Source organism: Lepisma saccharinum, chromosome 24 (assembly GCF_977018435.1).
Source record: "Lepisma saccharinum chromosome 24, izLepSacc3.1, whole genome shotgun sequence".
Taxonomy (NCBI): Eukaryota; Metazoa; Arthropoda; class Insecta; order Zygentoma; family Lepismatidae; genus Lepisma; species Lepisma saccharinum.
The window spans coordinates 55,919,519-55,939,642 of record NC_139252.1 but is presented as its reverse complement, the minus strand read 5'-3'; the positions used below and the strand labels follow the sequence as shown (position 1 = coordinate 55,939,642).

The 20,124-nt window shown below is 38.7% G+C and overlaps 1 protein-coding gene across 1 annotated transcript; it reads left to right on the top strand.

The window, feature by feature from the left end:
* The first annotated feature begins 1,895 nt into the window (after window positions 1-1,895).
* Window positions 1,896-19,400, top strand: LOC145978188 (UPF0764 protein C16orf89 homolog). The gene is made up of 6 exons (XM_083110628.1): window positions 1,896-2,070; window positions 10,687-10,845; window positions 11,788-12,029; window positions 13,680-13,842; window positions 15,599-15,722; window positions 19,226-19,400. Exons 1-6 carry the CDS (start codon window positions 1,896-1,898, stop codon window positions 19,386-19,388), a joined length of 1,026 nt encoding a protein of 341 aa, XP_082966754.1. The 3' UTR covers window positions 19,389-19,400.
* Window positions 19,401-20,124: the final 724 nt, after the last annotated feature.

Sequence of the window (20,124 nt, the reverse complement as noted above, 5' to 3'; positions counted from 1 at the left end):
CTTCGCACCAAGAGGCACAAAACGCGAAGTAAAATAAACTAAATCAATCAATCATATATTTATTTTGTTGCAATTAAATGAGGTCTAAAAGTGGTAAACGTTGTAAGTGCCAAAAGCGAAAGTGTTGGGAAATCGCATCTTTCCGTACATCAGCCCGTAAGAACGTGCACACTAGTGACCTATTTACACGCCCTTTGAACTACTTATAGGGCTACCAGCCACATTTCACGTTTACCACATTATAAAGCATGGCACATTTCACAGTTTAACGTGGAAATCGGTGTTTGAATTATTATGGCACTTACAGCGTTTACCAATTTTACTCTTCAATTATTATTACAATAAAAAAAGTAAAGTGTTCCCCTGTGCTTAGCACCACGCCATGAAGGCGTATAGGGGGTAACGCCACACACTTTCTTGATTCGGTCGTGAGTGGGGGTGATGTGATCAGCACCAAATAATTCTAAATCTGAAACCCATAGCCCACTACGAAGGATCGTAGCGGGCTATAGTTAACCAACACAATTTTCACCTGGTAGCCAGTAGCGGCGATGCCAAAACTGAAGGGCAAGGACAATTTACTTTCTCTTAGTGCACAAGTTTGAGTTTTTGTTTTAAGCCTACTTTTATGCACAGATAGACTAATTGCGACTGGACCTACAGTTTAAAGCAGGATCCGAACCACAATACCATTGAGCAGGTGCAAAAGTGAAAATAGTGGGGGTGGGGCAACTGTCCCCATGCAACTCCAATCGCCGCCACTGCTGGTAGCCTTGCATCAATGACTATAAAACTAAAAGTACCCAATACCGCAGACTGCAGACTTTTGGAGACTGCCTCTCTTCTACACAACAAACACATTCATTTATTGAAGGACAAAAAAATTGATATGTTTATAAGTTTGAAAAATCGTCGATGTTGCATTTTATAGCTTCACATTAAAAAAAAATCATGGCTCGATGGCGCGCCAAGGCCCCCATGACCCCTCCCCTGGGTACGGGCCTGCCCTGGACCTCCCCTTTACATACGTCCTTGACTATAAATGTAATTCAGTTACTTTTTGAACCAAGAAAGGTAGCAGATCTGGAGGTGTATTAAAAGTGTTCCCCTGTGCATAGCACCACGCCATGAAGGCGTATAGGGGGTGTGGGGGTAACGCCCCACACTTTCTTGATCCGGTCGTGAGTGGGGGTGATGTGATCAGCATCACGTGTGCAGTCGAAAAGCTGACAATGCACAGAGTATGATTGATTGAATTTGTTTTTAAGTGCACTTTATGCAGAGAAAGGCTAATCGGGACTGCATCTACAGTTTAAAGTGGCTCCAGAACCACAGGGTATCGAACTCGGGATCCCTTGATTACAAGGTTGACGACGCTACCACGCTACGGGGAAGGCCACACAGAGTATTGTACCCCAACGGCAAAAGAAACAGTAGACGAGTTGTCCACCACCATTTTCATTCGGTCTATATTACGCAATGTGATGACAATGAATTGAAATAATGACGTCAATAAGCAGAGAACAATGCCTGCTTTGAACCAACATAGTTTCTTCCTTAAAACAATACAGGATGTAGAATAAAGAAGTAATGAAAATAGTGGTGGATATTTGTCTACCATTATCTTTGCCGTTGACTGTACAAATACGCACGTGGACTCGAATTGCTAAGTCTGATCTAATACATTATGTCGAAAGAAACTTGAGAAGTGGGGGAACGTGACGACACAAAAGAACAAACCAATCACGTGCTTTCTTTTAGCGAGAACACCTTCTTGGCACATCCTACACGTCAATCATCCTATCAAGTCCCAAAGCCAAAGACATTTGTCAGTTTTTCTCTCAACCCCTGAAGAAGAAGCGAGCTTCCAGTTTTACACGGAAAAGTGTGCTGACATGAGATGCTTGGCTGCTCTGGCTGCGTGTTCGATCCTACTTCTACAGCTGTGTTCATCCAGCGTAGAAAGGCTGGATTCCGTGCTCTCAGCTCTGGAGAAGGTGGTGACGTTTTCCGTTCGAAACTGGCGGGATATGATATTCGATAGCGTTCTTGGAGTGCAAATAACGGAAGGTAAGTTATTTTCCCTGTTTTAAGGCATTTGATGTGCGGATGGGCTAATCGGGACTGGATCTACTGAACCACTATTTTCAGGTTCGTTAATTTACAATTGAAGCGTTCTACGCTGTATGGCACTTTTGGGAATGTGCTGAGTTACCAGTCAAATCATGCTGCGGCCACAGGCTACAAGCTGGCCAGTCATAAGATCGGATGTTGTCCAAAGATTGCTACTGTGTTTGCATAAGGATTTCTGTTGTAGTCCAGTAACATACAACAGGGTTTATCCGTTGTTCTCGCATTCACTGAAATGTGTCATACAGCGTTATTCGGTGGAAAGCTTCAATTGTGGATACTTTTGTTAACCTCCTCAGATCTGTGGTAATAAATAGGGAGACAAATTTATGGTAAATAAAAACTGAGGAGAGCGGTAAATAAAATGTTAGATCAGCGGTATATACCAGCGGTGGAAAAAAAAATGGCACACACTTTTTCATTATGAGAGGAAACAAAATACAAGAGAGCCATAAATTGATAAACTACTTCATTTTTATATACTGTACACATACACAAGTACTTAGCTGTCCAACCAAAAAGAAAACATCAACACAAAATCACTTCATTTCTAAATTGCATATTCAAGGGAAGAAAGGAATGCACCTTGACAGGGAGCGAAGTTTTCGAACTGAGATTATGTGCATGGGAAATCCCAATTTACAACGTCTTCCTGATGTGATCGAACATAAAACGTTCTTCAGCTGCAAGTGGTAGGAAACTTTAGGCAAACGTTTCGTTACAAATCGACAGTTTGCGCGCACAACCTCGATTGCCGGTTTTTGCGTGTTTTTTACTTAATTTGATGATATTTCACGGTTATTTTGCGAAAAAGCGTTCATTTCGTGGAAAAGCACACATTTCGCATTACTTCGCGAATAAAACTCATGCATATTTCATCATTGGGGGTGTAGTTACGTGCAGAATGTTCAAAATTGCATCTTCTTTTCACATTTCGCGATTTCGCGCATCGCGAAAATTCAATGTCCCTAGTAATAAATAATAACAATAATAAATAAAATTTGTGATTTCGCAAATGTAAGAGTTGCTTAGCAAACTATTCTGGATGCTATATTTATGGGAAGAAAAACTTCTAAACTCTGCCCCCTCCCCTCCTCAAAGTTAAGCCCCAGGTTCGATCCTACCGCCCCCACCCCACCGATGTGCCACCACCGTAGTGTGTGAAATAACGGGGGGATTGCCGCCCCCCCCAAAAAAATTGTGTCCGGCAAAATAATATTATTTTTATTCCTGCCAGGGATGTTTTTATCCCCATCAAAGGAAATGGAATTGAACAATAACAAACGGAACTGAAAAATAATTCGTGTCCATTAATGGTCCAGGCCTCCCCGATGGCGCAGTGGTGGCGTCATCGCCTTGTAATCAAGGGGTCCCGGGTTCGATTGCCGGTGGAGGCACATAGTGGTTCCGAACCCACTTTAAACTGTAGGTCCAGTCTCGATTAGCCTTACTGTGCATAAAATGGACTTAAAACACCAAATCAATCAACCATTAATGGTCCAGTCCAGTCATCAAATAGGCTATTTCCCTGCCGAAAAGTAGGCAGCCTTGTGGATTATAGAAAAACGCTATTCTGAAACTGTCCAACCTCACCAAGCCGAGACAACAGCAGACTGTTTTCCACTTAAGTTTTCATAGCGTAGTGCTGACATTTTACATGTACGCAGTGGCGGCAGTTGCCCCCCCCCCAAATTTCGCCACTTTTGCCTCCGCACTATGCTAAAGCTTATCTACAAAAGGAAAAATACTGTCTTTGCCCCCCTTGTTTTGGCACCTTACCCCCCGGTTTTGGAACGAAATCGCCGCCACTGCATGTACCTATTAAAGTGTTCACAAGAAACTTGTTGGTAGGTTAAGTCTGAAATTGGCAAAATAAATTTGGTCAAGTTTTCGGTGTTAATAGTTCGAAGGCTCCTTTTGTGTATGAGTTTGGGTTTTCGTAAAATGTAAACATACTGTTTCTAAATTACGTGTAAATGTTATCATATTTTTTAATGGCAAAGGTTAGAACCAACGCTCTAAGGTTCTTACAACCGCAAGGCAATAGTTCAGTCTAGTGACTGGTAACATATGCCAATTTACGTACTCAAAAACCTAACTTAAATACGCCTCTGAATGGGCATCCTCCCCAAAACAACAAGCTCAATTCTCACAGTGCTCCACCGGGCAGGCCCGTACCCAAGGGGTTGGGGGAAGGGGCCATGCCCCCCCCCCCCCCCCATCGAGCCATGATATATTTTGACGCAAACGTACAAAAATAACAAGGATAATTTTTAAGATTTTGCAAAAATTTAGATTGTTCTTCTTGTATAAATGAATGGGTTGTCTCTGGAGAGAGGCAGACTCCAGAAGTCTGCAGTCTACGAGGGGCGATCAGGTTGCTCTGACCCTAACATAGAAAGAGTGGCAATAGGGTTTCAATTTTTTTTTATTTTCAACATACTCCTCTGCAACTCCAATACACTTTTCCCATCGGTGCTCCAACGCCTGGATACCTTGCAAAAAAAAAAAATCTTTCGACTGGTCCTCCAACCATGAGTCCACAGCCCTTATCACCTCAGAATCATCAGAAATTTTTTGCCCACGAATGCCATTCTTCAAATGTTTGAACAAATATATATCACTGGGGGCCAAATCTGGGGAATAGGGTGAGTGGGGCAACAATTCGAACGATGCATCTGCGATAGCAGCCCTCCCAATGCGTGAGGTATGGATAGGTGCATTGTCCTGGTAAAGGATAACACCACGGGTCAACATTCCACGCCTCTTTTTCTTGATGGAATCACGTAATTTCTTGATTAGGTCACTGTAGTATGTGCCAGTGATGGTTTGACCTCTTTGTAGATAGTCCACAAGAAGGACACCCTTGCAGACCCAGAAAATTGTGGCCATCACCTTCTTGGCTGACGTTTGAACCTTGAACTTCTTCGTTGGTGAAGAATGTGGGTGTTTCCACTCCATGCTTTGTGATTTTGTTTCTGGGTCGAAGTGATGGACCCATGTTTCATCCATAGTTACAAATTGGGCAATGAAATCGTCTGTCAGCACGAAACTTGTCAAGAAGTTCTTGACTGATGAGCACTCGGGTGCGCTTCTAATCTGGGGTGAGGTTTCGAGGGACCCATCTTGAAGCAATTTTTTTCATTTGCAATTCCTGGGTAATTATGTTTTAAACAGTGCCATATGACAGGCCACACATCTCAGCAACAAGACGGATAGTGACTCCACGATCCTTCAGCACGATATCGTGGACTTTGTTAATGTTTTCGGTCGTCATGACAGTTTTTGGTGCTCCACCTGCATGTTCATCTTCACACGACTCTCTCCCACAATTAAACTCACGACACCATCTCTTCACCATACTGCATGAAGGAGCAGTGTCCCCTAGTGTATCCACCAAGTCCTCATGAATTTTGGATACCGTCCACTTCTTCTTCACAAAATATTTGATCACCGCTCTCACCTCAGTTTTCTCCATTCTGGCACATTGACACAACTTCACTCAGTTAAACCCCTGTAAACAGAAAACTGTACGCTACTCAGACTTGCAATTCAGAATGAAAGCATATAAAGGATCACTAAACAATAACAAAATAAAAAATCAATCATAACGTCATTCCTTCTATGCTAGGGTCGGAGCAACCTGATCGCCCCTCGTACTGTATTTAGTAATTTTAGTTTTATAACCATTTATTCGAAGCTACTAAATGTTCCAATTTGGTTGGGACAGTTCACCATATTTAATCCATGTATTGACTTTTTCGAACTGCGGTCTTGATGAGAAAATGTCCACTTTTTGTGGTTAATTCACATTCAGACATGTTCTTCATTATAAGGATAATTCCATAGCGTTGGGTACGAATTCCCATTGCCGAAGGGGGATCTCCCACCTTCCCACCAACGAGCAAACTAACAAACTCCATAGCCTTCTTAAACCCGAAGGTTCATGGCTGCAGCAACACAGGCCTTCAATCTTTCCCTATCTTGAGCAAGTTCTATATACTCTTTTCCATCTCTACCGATTTCCTTTAGGTCATCTCAACGTTGTCCCTCCATCTTCGTCTTGGCCTTCCTACAGGTCTCTTACCATCAGGTTTCCCAACAAGAATCCTGTAAACTCCTCTTTCCTCTCCCATTCGTGCCACATGGCCTGCCCACCTAAGTCTTCTTGATTTAATTATTCTAATAATATCTGGACATGAATACAAATTATGTTGTTCTAAATTATGTAGCCTTCTCCACTCACCTGTCTCCTCAACTCTTTTAGGTCCAAAGATTTTCCTAAGGATCTTATTTTCAAATACTCTCAATTTATGTTCTTCTTTCAATGTAAGGGACCAAGTTTCACATCCATATAATACTACAGGCAAAATTACTGTTTTGTATATTTTAACTTTTAGTTTCTTAGATATTAAACGAGAAGATAAAAGTTTATGAAGAGAGAGGTAACATGCATTTCCTGAATTAAGCCTACTTTTTATTTCCTCTTTAATATAATTTTCATTTGTTAATATTACTCCTAAGTACTTGAATTTGGAAACTGGTTCAAACGAGTTGTTATCAATAATTAGATTTTGATTATTACCTAACACTTGGTTTCGGCCTGTAAGCATATATTTAGTTTTCTCTTTGTTAACTTCCAAACCTATCTCTTTAGCAGTTTTGAAAAATATTTTAGCATTATTCTTAATTGTATTCACATCATCCCCCAGTAAGTCTACATCATTTGCATATGCTAACAACTGAGTCACACCATTTAATTTTAGTCCTTCTTTAGTTTCTTTTACCTTCCTAACAGCATATTCTAAGGTAAAATTAAAGAGAAATGGAGATAATGCATCTCCTTGTTTTAACCCATCATGAATTGTAAATTTGTCAGACATATTAATACCCACACGAATTTTACTTTCTGTTTCACTGCTGCATATTTTTATCATACTAACAAGCTTCTTAGGTATTCCAAACTCAACTAATATATTATATAATTTATCTCTTTTGACCGAATCATATGCTTTTTTGAAATCAATGAATAGCTGATGGACATTTTGATTATATTCCCACTTTTTTTCCAGTGTCTGTCTGATGTGAAAAATTTGATCTGTAGTTGATCTGTTATGTTTAAATACACATTAATAATCACCTATAATTTCATTAGCATATGGGGTTAGTCTTGTTAAAAGAATGTTAGACAATATTTTGTATGTTGTTGAGAGTAGAGAAATTCCACGGTAATTATTGCAGTTCATTTTATTACCTTTTTTAAACACAGGAACAATTATGGATTCTTTCCACTGTTGAGGGATTTCTTCTTTATTCCATATTAAACAAATTAATTTATGAATTTGACATATTAATGAATTTCCACCATATTTAATTAACTCAGCTGGTATTAAATCAATGCCAGGTGCTTTGTTATTCTTTAGCCTTTTAATAGCATCTTTAACTTCAGTCAAGTTAGGTTCTGGAACTAAAGGTTCTGCTGTGTGTACTTCATTTACTTCTGATTTATCTCCTACATGAACATTTAAAAGGTCATTAAAGTAGTTCTTCCATCTATTTAGAATATCGCTTGGGTCAGCTAGAAAATCACCGTCTTTATCTTTTATCAAGTTTACTTTAGGTTGCCACCCCTTTCTAAACTCATTTACACCTTTATATAAATCTATGATATTTTTATTTTTGCTGTTTGTTTCAATTTCGTTAATTTTGCTTTTCAAGTAATCTCTTTTTTTACTTCTAAACGTGCGGTTAACTTCTCGCTTTATTCTATTATAATTGTTTAGATTTGTATCATCAGAGTTATTTAACCACCTAAGTCTAGCCTGATTTCTTATTTCTATTAGATTATGACATTCATGATCAAATCATGGCTTACATTTTCTCGGTTTATGGTATCCTATACTTTCTTTAGCTGCTGATTCTATTGCATTACGTATGTGCTCCCAATTTTTAGTTTTACAATTCCATTCTCCTGGCCACCTAACTTCCTGGACAGCTATTACATCTAATTTATACTTAACTATCTCATTAACTGTACACTGAAATGCCCCAGGCCGGTAAAGGCTCAGAACATTCCAGGTGCTCTACGCCTAACCCCCAATATGAATGGAGGAACTACTACACAAGACAAACACAAACACATTAGACAGCACAATTACTACACAAGACGAACACAAACACATTAGACAGCACAACTACTACTCAAGACACACACAAACACATCACAACTATAACACAATATAAACACAAACACACCACAACTACTACACAATATGAACATAAACAAACTACACACCACAACTACTACACAAGACAAACACAATCAAATTAGACAGCACAACTACTACGCAAGACAAAACAAACATATTAGACAGCACAACTACTACACAAACATACTAGACAGCACAACTACAACACAAGACACATACATACACATCACCGATACTACACAAGACAAACAGAAATATTGTTATTAACCAATAAGGAATCACCCCCAGATACACATGAAACCTCCCTGTTTCCAAATTAAAACTATGAGGAAACAATTCGACACAGAGACCGGCGGTCCGCGGCATCATGAAAAGCAACTATAAAAGTTTATTTTTGTATTGAGTAATTAGTAACGATGACGACAGCACAAACAACCAACGAGCTTGTTCTATTAAAATGTTTCCCTCATTAAAAACTTTCCGAGGGTAAGAGTTTGTGTTATAACAACAAAGATAAGCAATTAGTTTGGACTTCAAACATACTTTACTAAGAATAACATCATAAACACATACAAAGAAAAGAAGGAATAACAAAGAATGATGTCTGCATGTGCGTGGATGTTGCATACATCTCTTATCTCTCTCTCTCTCTTTAGAGCTGGCAACAGCATGCGGTAAAAACGTACTTCTACAGTCATAGATAAGATTTTAAAATTATATCAAATTGGACTAGTAAGAAATGGAGCCGTAGCTGCGAAGGTGATTGTCATTGTCACCCTAGGCCCATGGAACATAGAAATAATCGTGGACAATTTGTCGAGTAATACTTGTGCATCTATGTCGTAAGTAAAATTAAAGTATTTTAGACCGACCTGTCATTTTTCCTCCATTTCTCACCTCCTTTCGTCGGCAATAAAACATAGTACTTACATGGTAATTAATTTAATAGGAAACTAATGTCTTCTTAAAGTTTCTAATTTCTTGTCCCTCCACCTAGTTATCTTTAATTTGCAATCGATTTTGCAGATGTGAACATTAACACACACTGCTTTATTGAAGACGGTGTGGGATGCACAACCGACTGCCCTTTTATTAGCCACATTTCTTCAATGCTAGGTTTTCCTATCATCGGATTCAACGAAATAGAGTAAGTACATAACATTTCTACAATGTCTAAGTATGCCAGCTACATCTAGGTAGGGGGATGCAAATTCGGTGCAGGGGATTCGAAAATCATTTTCGTCCTGGGCGCTGAAATCTCTAGCTTCAACTCTGATAAGGAAATATTTCCTTTCGAGAGACAATTAATAGATTTACACCATTATAAAAACATAACACAATAAAAGTATGAAAATGTAATTATCATTTTTAATAAAAAGCAATAATTAAATTAACAATAACTATAAAACAAAACAAAAATACAAGAATGTAATTCTTCGTGCGTAAAATCTACTCCCAAAATAACATTTTGTGCATTATTAAGAACTGATTACAGTGAGATCCTCATCTGCCCATTATTGAAGTACGTTCAGACAAACGGACAAGGAATTATGTCTTTTACAAAACCATAAGCTCGTAGCAACTCATCAGGTCTGAGTAAGGACATGACTTCTCAACCTGACATAATGGTGTGAAAAAAGGAATTTCAGAAGTTACCCCTGTTTCGACTGCTGCTGTAGCTCGTTTCCATAGCACCCAGAAGGTCGTTGCCATCTGAGAACCAGCTCCAACCAGGATGCCCTCGCAAAGTCCATGAATCCAGCTAAGCCACAAACCAGAACTGAAACGGAACAGAGCAGAAGTCTTCAGCTAAATGTTTGAATAGTTGTTTTTAGTCCGCTTTATGCACAGAATGGCTAAACGGGACTGGTCCTACAGTTTAATGTAGAATCCGAACTACTGTGCCTCCACGGGGTATCGAACCCGGGACCCCTTGATTTCAAGGCGAGGAATTTACCACTACACCATCGGGGTGACCCTTCTGTTAAATATTGCTATTTCTCAAAACTAACATAAGATTGAGCATATATATAGGGATGAGCATAATTAGCTAAGATTTTAAAATAGTAGAAATAAAATGAACACGTTTCACTAGAGCATATTATTCTACAAATTCGCACAGTGACTAACAGAAACAGCTTTTTCCAGCTGCTGTTACATTTCGTGCTTAGATGCATTTCATTTTCAAGATCTGTTCAGTTAGAAAAATTCAAATAATTCTTTTCCAGTTTCTTTTGATAAGCTTAAATACATTATGCAATTACGGGTGGTGCTTGAAGAAACGTGTTCTGCATAAATTGATTTTTCCTCTTTATCATTTGTCTGTAATGCAAATATTTTTCTCCAGGGCAGCTGGCCGTTCTGCTCCGCCATCTAAAACTTCGAGACTCTTCTACGCTACCCCAGGACGTCGTGGCGAGGATAGAATCGTTGAAAACCAGCTTGTCATGGTTGGCAGACCTGGTTGTTCGGGAAGGGCTCCTTATACCGAAGGCAGAAATGGACCGTGAGTATTTAAACACAGCGAGAGTGGATATCAGTGTACGAATTAACGTGAGGGGGATGCTGAGGATCCCTCTCCCCACGCACAAAACAATTATCTCCGGCAAAAGATAATTATTTTTATCCCTGCCAGGGATGTTTTTATCCCCCTCAAAGAAAATGAAATTGAAATTATAGCGTATAACATTATTATTAACAACCGGGTGGCCAGAATTAAAGTTACCCAACTCAGAGCCTTCTGTAGCCTGTTTGAGGCATCGTAGAACTCTGAAATTTGGTGAATCCACTATGCAGACCATGGGGAAGAGGATGGCGATGAAAAAAATAGTTCAATTTTCCGCCACCAGGCTGAAATGTGGCGCTGTAATAATGAATATTGAAAAACATAAGTGATTTAGCTGAGTTATTAATTAGAAAGACATTTGTTAGTGGCTGGAAGTTGCGAGAAAATAATCTCTCGTTTATTGCAAGATTGCAAGGTAAAGGCAAATCCATAACCAATTGAAGCAGTTTACGTCATTATTACAACCCGTAATGGAAGTACAGCGTCAAATTTCAACCTGGTGGCGGAAAATTTAATTCTTTTTTTATCACCATCCTCTTCCCAATGGACTGCATAGTGGATTCACCAAATTTCAGAGTTCTACGATGCCTCAAACAGACTACAGAGGGCTCTGACTTGGGTAACTTTAATTCTGGCCAGCCGGTAAGTAACAAAATATTGAAAAATCATTCGTGTCCATTAATTCCATTATCAAAGATTTCTCTACCGAAAAGTACGTGGAAAAGGAGACCATTCTGCAACTGCCAATTTTTATCTACAAGCAAAGTTTTCTAAATAAGTATTTTGGAGGATTTAAAGTACGTAATATTCCCTTCAAATCATGGAAAACCGGGAACAAACCAAAACATGTATTCCGTAAAAGTTTACTCGTTTTTCTTCCAGTTCTGGGGTTTGCTCTTGACCCAGATGTGTGGTTGATCGACAATGTTCCGTACCCAAACCAACTGAGTGAAGCTATCCACTGCGAGAACTCGACATACGAACAGTCCGACTTTGTGGAATGTCTCAACGCGCTGAACAACCAGTGTGCAGTGAACGAAGAGTGTTGGAGGAAAATGACATCTTGCGGCACCAGCAGGTACTACTTAACACACCAGTTGATCTATCTGCTGGTAGGGGAACAGGTACGCATGCACAATACGTGTACGTTGGTGATCAGAATTGTGTATTATAGCATAGATTGTTCACAAAGCGTCTCTTATCTAGTTTTATTTTATTTTTAAGTTTTTGTTTTGTGTACACTCCATGCACAGATAGGCTAATCCGGACTGAACTAAAATTTAAAGTAGGATCCGAACCACAATGATGCCTTCACCGGTTATCGAACCTTGATTACAAAGCGATGACGTTACCACTAAGCCATCAGGGAGGCCCAGTTTCTTATTTTGTACAATAGTATTGAGTGTCCCCAAAGTTTCTTTCTTTTGGTACCATAATACAGAGTGTTCCAATTTTTTTGTACCATAGTGCTGTGTCCCCGTTTCTTTTTTATGTGCCATAATAGTGTACCAGAATTTCTTTTTTGTACCATAGTACAGCGTCTACAGTTTTTACACCATGGGACATAGGGTCCACAGAGTTTTATTTTTGTACCATCGTACCTTGTCAATTGAGTTTCTCTTTTGTGCTATAATACAGAGTGTCCACATAATTTACAAATTTACTTTACAAATTAAAAGAAAATGCTGAAATAGCAACTCATGGGATAATTTAATGAAATTTATTGCAATCTACCCTAACGAAATCTGGTGCCGTGCAGTAGTTGGTCAGTGTACCAGATTTGTAGGGAAATAACAGATCTCTCGTAGGTTCGATCTCTACTATTAGGAAAAATAAATTGGTTCATCTGTAGACGAGAGAAGTGTTAAGATTAAGTTTATCAACAAGCGCTAGACAATTAACGTTTCATGCTAATGTAGAGTCATTGTAACCAACAGAAAATTATTCTATATTTTATTCATTTTTAAGAAAGATACAGGTCACATGAGGCATCACACACATGATCCTCAAATTCCCCTGCCTGACTCACTGTGTAAGTAAAAATTATACAAAAGCCCCTATCACACGGAACTGGATTTCTAGTAGGAATGCCCGAGTTGGCGCTGAACTAACTTTCTAGGTAGCAATCATGGCCGCCTGGCTGACTGCTTGACTGGTTTGGAGTAATAGGACATGTTCTAATTGTTACTAGCTTTCCTCGACTAGATACTGTGAAACAGCCAATCAGAGCAAAGTTTCGCCATGTGAAGATAATCTGTGAGTGTGCTAAGGAGCGCTTTTGTCTGTGGTTTCCGAGTGTTACTCCAGCAATGTATAACGTATACAGCATGAAAGGCGCGTTGAGTTACACCATCTATGCTGAGTGCACGGTGTTTACATTTGAAACAACTAAAATATTCTTCCATACGTGTACAGTAAACGTTGTAAAGTATGTATTTAAGCAGCGCCATTGTTTTGTACCTAATAACGTTTTATACGAAACGTTATTCCTCTCGGTTGAATAGTTATCGGCTTTTAAAAATGTGAAGTGATACATTGTTTACATCTCACGCGGCCGCCATTACAACTTCCCTCGTATGGGAACAAAAGTCTATTGACAAGTACGCTGATAAGTATCGTGTGAGGCGAAAACTAGCAAATTGGTAGCCAGTTCAGCGCCAACTAGGGTATACCTACTGGAAATCCAGTTCCGTGTGATGCGGGCTTAACAATAAGTATTGCAGTGTGTGTGTATATATAAATTAATGTCATTTGTATTTTTCTTACGCATGCAGATTGGCTGCAGCCGGGTGTTGGAGAAAATGTCCAATTCCATAAACCTTTTGTCCTTGGACGATTTAAAGATCAGAATATGCTCCAGGATATACGAAGAAGCTGTGGATATAACCAAGAGAAACTTCACTTCGTTTTACGATGAGGATGTGTTCATGGAGCAAGGTAATACACGTTAATACGAAGCGAGATTCCTGTTCAGCAATTTGTTTCACTGGGAAACATTTGAAACGTAACCTATTACGTTATTTAAACAGATTTCGCGAGTAACAAATAAACCTTTATGCAAGGTACTGTCTGACGCCTTGTGGTGGAAAATATTTACTATACGGCAGTACAGGACAAAAAGTATAATTCTACCAGCTTCCCGCCAAAAGGCAGATGGCAGTAGAGAGTTGTGTGTCAACCACGTTCTTTCTTTCTTCCTTCCTCTGTAGCTATCTCTAATTTCTTTCTTTTTCTTTGATTCTCTCTTTTTCTTCCTCTGTAGGTATCTCTATTTTCTTTGTTTTTCTTTCATTCCATCTTTGTCCTATATCTTTCCTTTGTTTTTCTTTGATTCTCTCTTTCTTCTTCTGTAGGTATCTCTATTTTCATTCTTTTTCCTTCATTCCCTCTTTCTTCATATGTTCCTATCTCTTTCCTTACTTCTTTCATTCTATATCTCTTCCACTGTTGCTCTTTATTTCTTTCTTTCTTGTTCTATCATTCTATTTTTCTTGCTCTATTTTTCTCTCGTTTTTCTTTTATGCTCTTCTTCTCTCTTTTTCTGTGCTTCTTCTTTCTTGTCCTTTTCTCTTTCTTCCTCTGTTTTGTTCTTTCTTCACACACACACACACACCAATTGCTTCCTGTTTCCGTCTCATTTCCCTCCAGCTCCTCTCTCTATCTCTTGCACTCCACCTCTTCTGTTTCCATCTGCTTATTTTTTTATCTCCCTGTTCATTCCACCCATGTGTATGCTCCTTCCTCTAAAATAAATTTTAATAAAATGTGTATATTTTGGTGGAGAGAAGGATGGGCTAATCTATTTCACAATCTCGACGATGAGGATAAAAGCTAATTAGATAAACAGATGAAGAAACAAACACAAAGAAACATTTATGCCCTGGCTGGATTTCCAGCTGAGAACCTTTAGCAGCGAGATAGTGATGATATGGATGGAGGCTTCGGTGGGTGAGCAAGAATGCACCAAATGCTCTCCATGAACTGTGCATGGCTTCAAAGTATTAACTTCATTAGGTGTAAGAACTACTGCATTTAAATGTATTGACAATCCACTATTACAGGGATGAGCATAATTAGCTGACGATTTTAAAATAGCAGAAATAATATGAACACGTTTCACTAGAGTATATTATTTATTGGAATAAATTTTTACACTTCTTGCAGATTAATTCAAACAACACAAACACACACACACACAAACTGATACTAACCAGAAATAATGTCTTTCAAGTGTTTATCATGGAGCATTTTTCTGAAGTTTATAATCAGACGCTTTAAGACATCCTTCCCAATACTCTCAACTCTTCATCCGATAAGACTCCAACACTGCGTAGCATTCCAAGGCAACCACTTGTAGAATTTGTAACATAATAGGCTCTAGTGAAATGTGTTCATTTTATTTCTGCTATTTTAAAATCGTCAGCTAATTACGGTCATCCCTATATATAGGTTTAATCTTGTGTCAGTTTTGATAAATAGCAATATTTAACTGAAGGGTCTCCCCAATGGTGTAGTGGTAACATCCTCGCCTTGAAATTAAGGGGTCCCGGGTTCGATACCCGGTGGAGGCACAGTGGTTCGGATCCCACATTAAACTGTAGGTCCAGTCCCGAGTAGCCATTCTGTGCATAAAGCAGACTAAAAACAACTATTCAAACATTTAGCTGAAGACTTCTGCTTTGTACCGTTTCAGTTCTGGTTTGTGGTTTAGCTGGATTCATGGACTTTGCGAGGGCATCCTGGTTGGAGCTGGTTCTCAGATGGCAACGACCTTCTGGGTGCTATGGAAACGAGCTACAGCAGCAGTCGAAACAGGGGTAACTTCTGAAATTCCTTTTTTCACTCCATTATGACAGGTTGAGAAGTCATGTCTTTACTGAGACCTGATGAGTTGCTACGAGCTTATAGTTTTATAAATGATATAATTCCTTGTCCGTTTGTCTGAACGTACGGTATGCGCCAAAATATACAGTACTGATACTTGCGCATCTCGAACACGTGGTTGCGTTTGTCGACGGGGCATAGCTCCAGCTGCACGTTTTCGCAGTAGTGAAAAGGAAGTTGTGTTGTGCAGTTGTTGTTGGAAATGGGTCTCTCGACGGAGGAAAAAGTATTCATAGTTGAGCATTATTTCCGCTCATACGGAAGCGGCCGTGAAGGTGGACCGAGTTTGAAAAAGGTGACTGGTCTATATGCAAACCCAAATGACAATCGTCCACTCCACATGCCCTAACCTAACCTAACCTTAGGTTTCCTGACAGTTATGCAACCCAAAAGGCACGATTGTTATTTGGGTTGCATATAGACCAGTCACTATATTGTAACATGTCTTATACTTTTGTTCATCTTTTCATTTCAGTACTGTATATTTTGGCGCTGTACTTCAATAATGGGCAGATGAGGATCTCACTGTAATCAGTTCTTAATAATGCACAAAATGTTATTTTGGGAGCGGGTTTTACACACTAAGAATTACATTCTTCTATTTTTGTTGTGTTTTAAAGTTATTGTTAAAATAGTTTAATTGTACTTACGACATAGATGCACAAGTATTACTGGACAAATTGTCCACGATTATTTTCATTAAATTTTATCTTGGATCCTACGTGGGACGTGTAAGGACGAAATTATTGTGTGTACTGGTGCAGAGGATTTCAGCAGCTTGCTTAATATTTTGTTCAATACATGAATATCTCGTTGCATAAAACAAACAGAAGAAACCTGGTGATGGACAGCTTGGTTGGTAATACTTATGTATCTCACTGTAAGTACATGTTATGTATAAAAACCAAAACATTTCATATTTAACACTTGCGATAAAGTTTGCCGTTTCGCTTATTATAAGAGCTAATATCTTACAGAAAACGAACTTTCTACGTTGGCCATTAAGCTGAAATTTATATAGCACATAGTTACCTCTTATTGCTTAACTGGTTCTGTATTTGCGCGAAGTCTGTCATTTCAGTCATTCAAAGCGTTTCCACCTGTGAGAAAGCGCTTTGGAAAGAGTCGCAAAGTTAAAACAAAACAAAAGAAAGAAACAGATATTTCAAATGTAAAAGTTGATTGATTGAATTAGGTCATTATGCGTGGCTTTTCTGCCACTTTTGGCTGATCGCGACGGTGAGGATAAGTGATGATATGATGAACACCTATATCTAAGCCGGGATTCGAACCAGGGACCTCTAGCGTCTACGGTAACCACTCCATCACGGAGGTTGACGTGGTACAAGTTATAACTGAAATTGTATATACGCTCAGGGTTTCGTCCAATTTGAGAATCCTGGGAAGTCGGTAAGAGTAAAAAAATTCAGCCCTAGAGTAAAGATAAAACAAGTCACGAAAAATCAGAGAATTTCATAAAAGTAAGGAAATATGATGTTCTTGCGTTTTTGTAAGTACATACTTGATATACCTGGTGTTTTTAATCTGAAAATAAATATTTTAAGATATGGCGTCTCTTACATCTGGAACCACAAATATATGGAAAGAATTTCAAAATGCCTGGAAAATGTGTACGAGTAAAACTCGGGTTAATTTGATTTGATAAAATGAGTAGGAATCCTGTGGGCCTCCAATATGGCAAGCTATCACAAAATTCTGTTTCTATCAAGTTTTCTTGCCTTATAGTAACTAAGTAACCTGTGGATTCAACCAATGTCTTTGTATCAACTTTTGATAAGATTATGCGATTATGCACGTCCCCCCAAATCATTTAATGATTCCCCCGCATTACATTATTCGCGCCCTCAAACCATATCGTAATCCGCACAAAGTAAAGCTTAGGGTGTTAATATAATACGGTTCCTCCGTATTCTTGAGGTAAATATAATTGTTTTAGTAAACCATAACAATAATTACGTGGATTTTATCTTCAGTGTAAATTTAACTTGTTAAAGTAAAATTTCCGTGTGACGAGCAGTTAAAAATGTGGAATCGATATATTTTTGTTCCAAATGATGTACCTGCTTTAAATTAAGCAGTATACCAACACTAAGCATTATATTTTAAGAAGTGATGTTATTAATGAATATCGAGAATATCGCTTATGTCTTGTAATGTACCTATAGCATAAAACTTCAGATTCACCTGAGTAAAGCGCCAAACACGCAATCTCGCAATACATTATTGATTGATTGATTTAGTTTATTTTACTTCGCGTTTTGTGCCTCTTGGCTAATTTGCGAAGATGGGGATGAGTGATGAAATGATGAAATTGATGAATGGACATTCACAAATAACCAAGTCCGAGCGGGATTCGAACCCGGATCCATTGTTGTCGCAACACATTATTGCGAGCGAAGTGTTTTGTGCCTCTTGGCTAATTTGCGAAGATGGGGATGAGTGATGAAATGATGAATGTACATTCACAAACAACCAAGCCCGAGCGGGATTCGAACCCGGGACCCTTGGCGTCGCAACAAATTATTGCCAGCGAAGCGAGCAAGAAATTTATTTTACATCCATTTAATTGCAGGCCTTCAAGAATATTAATTTAATGGGTCTCAATAGTTTCTTAAGATCCCGAGATATTTAGTCTTTTCCAGCTTCTCTTTTGGCACGTTCGGGGTCGAAAACGTGTGGATACCATATCGCTAAATACAGTCTCTAAAATGTAATGTTCGAACTCTCTCTGCAGTACAGAAATTCCTTGACAATCTAAGATTTACTAGTAACACTTTATCAAGAGCTTCCTATCTCCCCCTTTAAATTTAATACTCAATCCTACCACCAACATTTCCATGCCAATTAGCTGTTGATATTGAAGAGTGGATATTGCTTCCTCCAAAAAATTAATTTTGAATTTCCGTAACAATCTAAGACAATAGAAATACACAAGAATTGGATACCTCCCTCAATTTAACGCTCAATCCCCTTGTAACTAAAATACCCGCCATAATGTAAGACCTAGAGTTAGCTACTGCCCCCCCTCCAACATTTAATTCAGAGTCCCCCCAGAACCCAGGTGTGTTAATTAAGGTATAATATGTAAGAGATGGATATTTCTCTCCTCCCTTCATTAATTCCCTTAAATACTTTCTTTTCTTCATCTAATGGATTAGATATGGTTGCATTTAAGGTGTAAAATTTTTACATCGGTTTTGGAAAAGTATATAAATGTTGAATTTTATATTCTTTGAAGGGGAAAAATTCCCCCCAAAAATCTCGATGGCGCAGCCTGCGCCATAATCCCCCCCTGTGGGCACCCCTGCGTCCAACAAACTGTAAACCCATATTTTCCAATCCGGTACTAGATATCTGTGGATATTACGTTCTCAGCTTTCCGATTGTAATAATATTTCACGTTCGTTCTTTCCAGGTCGGAATCAAAAGAGCGCAATCTTGTGAGACGGAAGCGAGATGAACATCTGATGGTAGACAACTGCCTAGCTCACACTTCATCAGTGGCGACATCTGTTTTGGGACTTTTCGCCAGGCTGATAGTTGATTCCAAGCTTACTGGATTAGAGTTGCTACAGTAATTCAACCTTTTGACTTAGCAGTATTTTCTTATGTATGGTATATTAGTGGTTATTATACCTTGTAAACTGCAGATTTTGTCATGATTGAGATGTTTCATGCAAATAAAGTATTTAATCCTTGCCTCAGCATAATACAGTCCAATAAGGAAAGTACCACCAGTATGGAAATTTATGATGGCCTTGTTTCAGTTTCCTTTAGTGCAGGGAGATGCGCTTACATCCCTAGGTTTCATAGTTTGCGAACAGTCATAAGATCGCAACGTAGTTCGTACTGAACTGCAAAGTCCGACTGCACAGCTTAAAGTGGTATCCGAATCACTATTATGTTATTATTTCTTTCACGAATGTTTTGTATATGTTGCAATTATACAGGATACGAGTTGGCAATGGAGGAGGATGTCTTGGAGAATCCACTGACTATGTTATCACGTGAAAACTAAAGTTAATTTTCGTCGGCAATGTGACCCTTTAATAATACATTATACCCACATCTATTACATAATATTTGCATTAGGTTATCAAATTTTCATTGCGGTGCTTGTAACTTAACTTGCTTTCAAAGTAACGTTAATACGTCTTAGCACAAACAATTCATAGGAGGAAAGATCTAGTACAAAATCTCGTCATCTATCAAATATTACATATATGCGAAACCAGTGTTGGTAGAGATATTTCAGAAGTTCTTGAGACAAATCTCTACTAAATTTTAATGTTACTGTATTATAATTATCTGCAA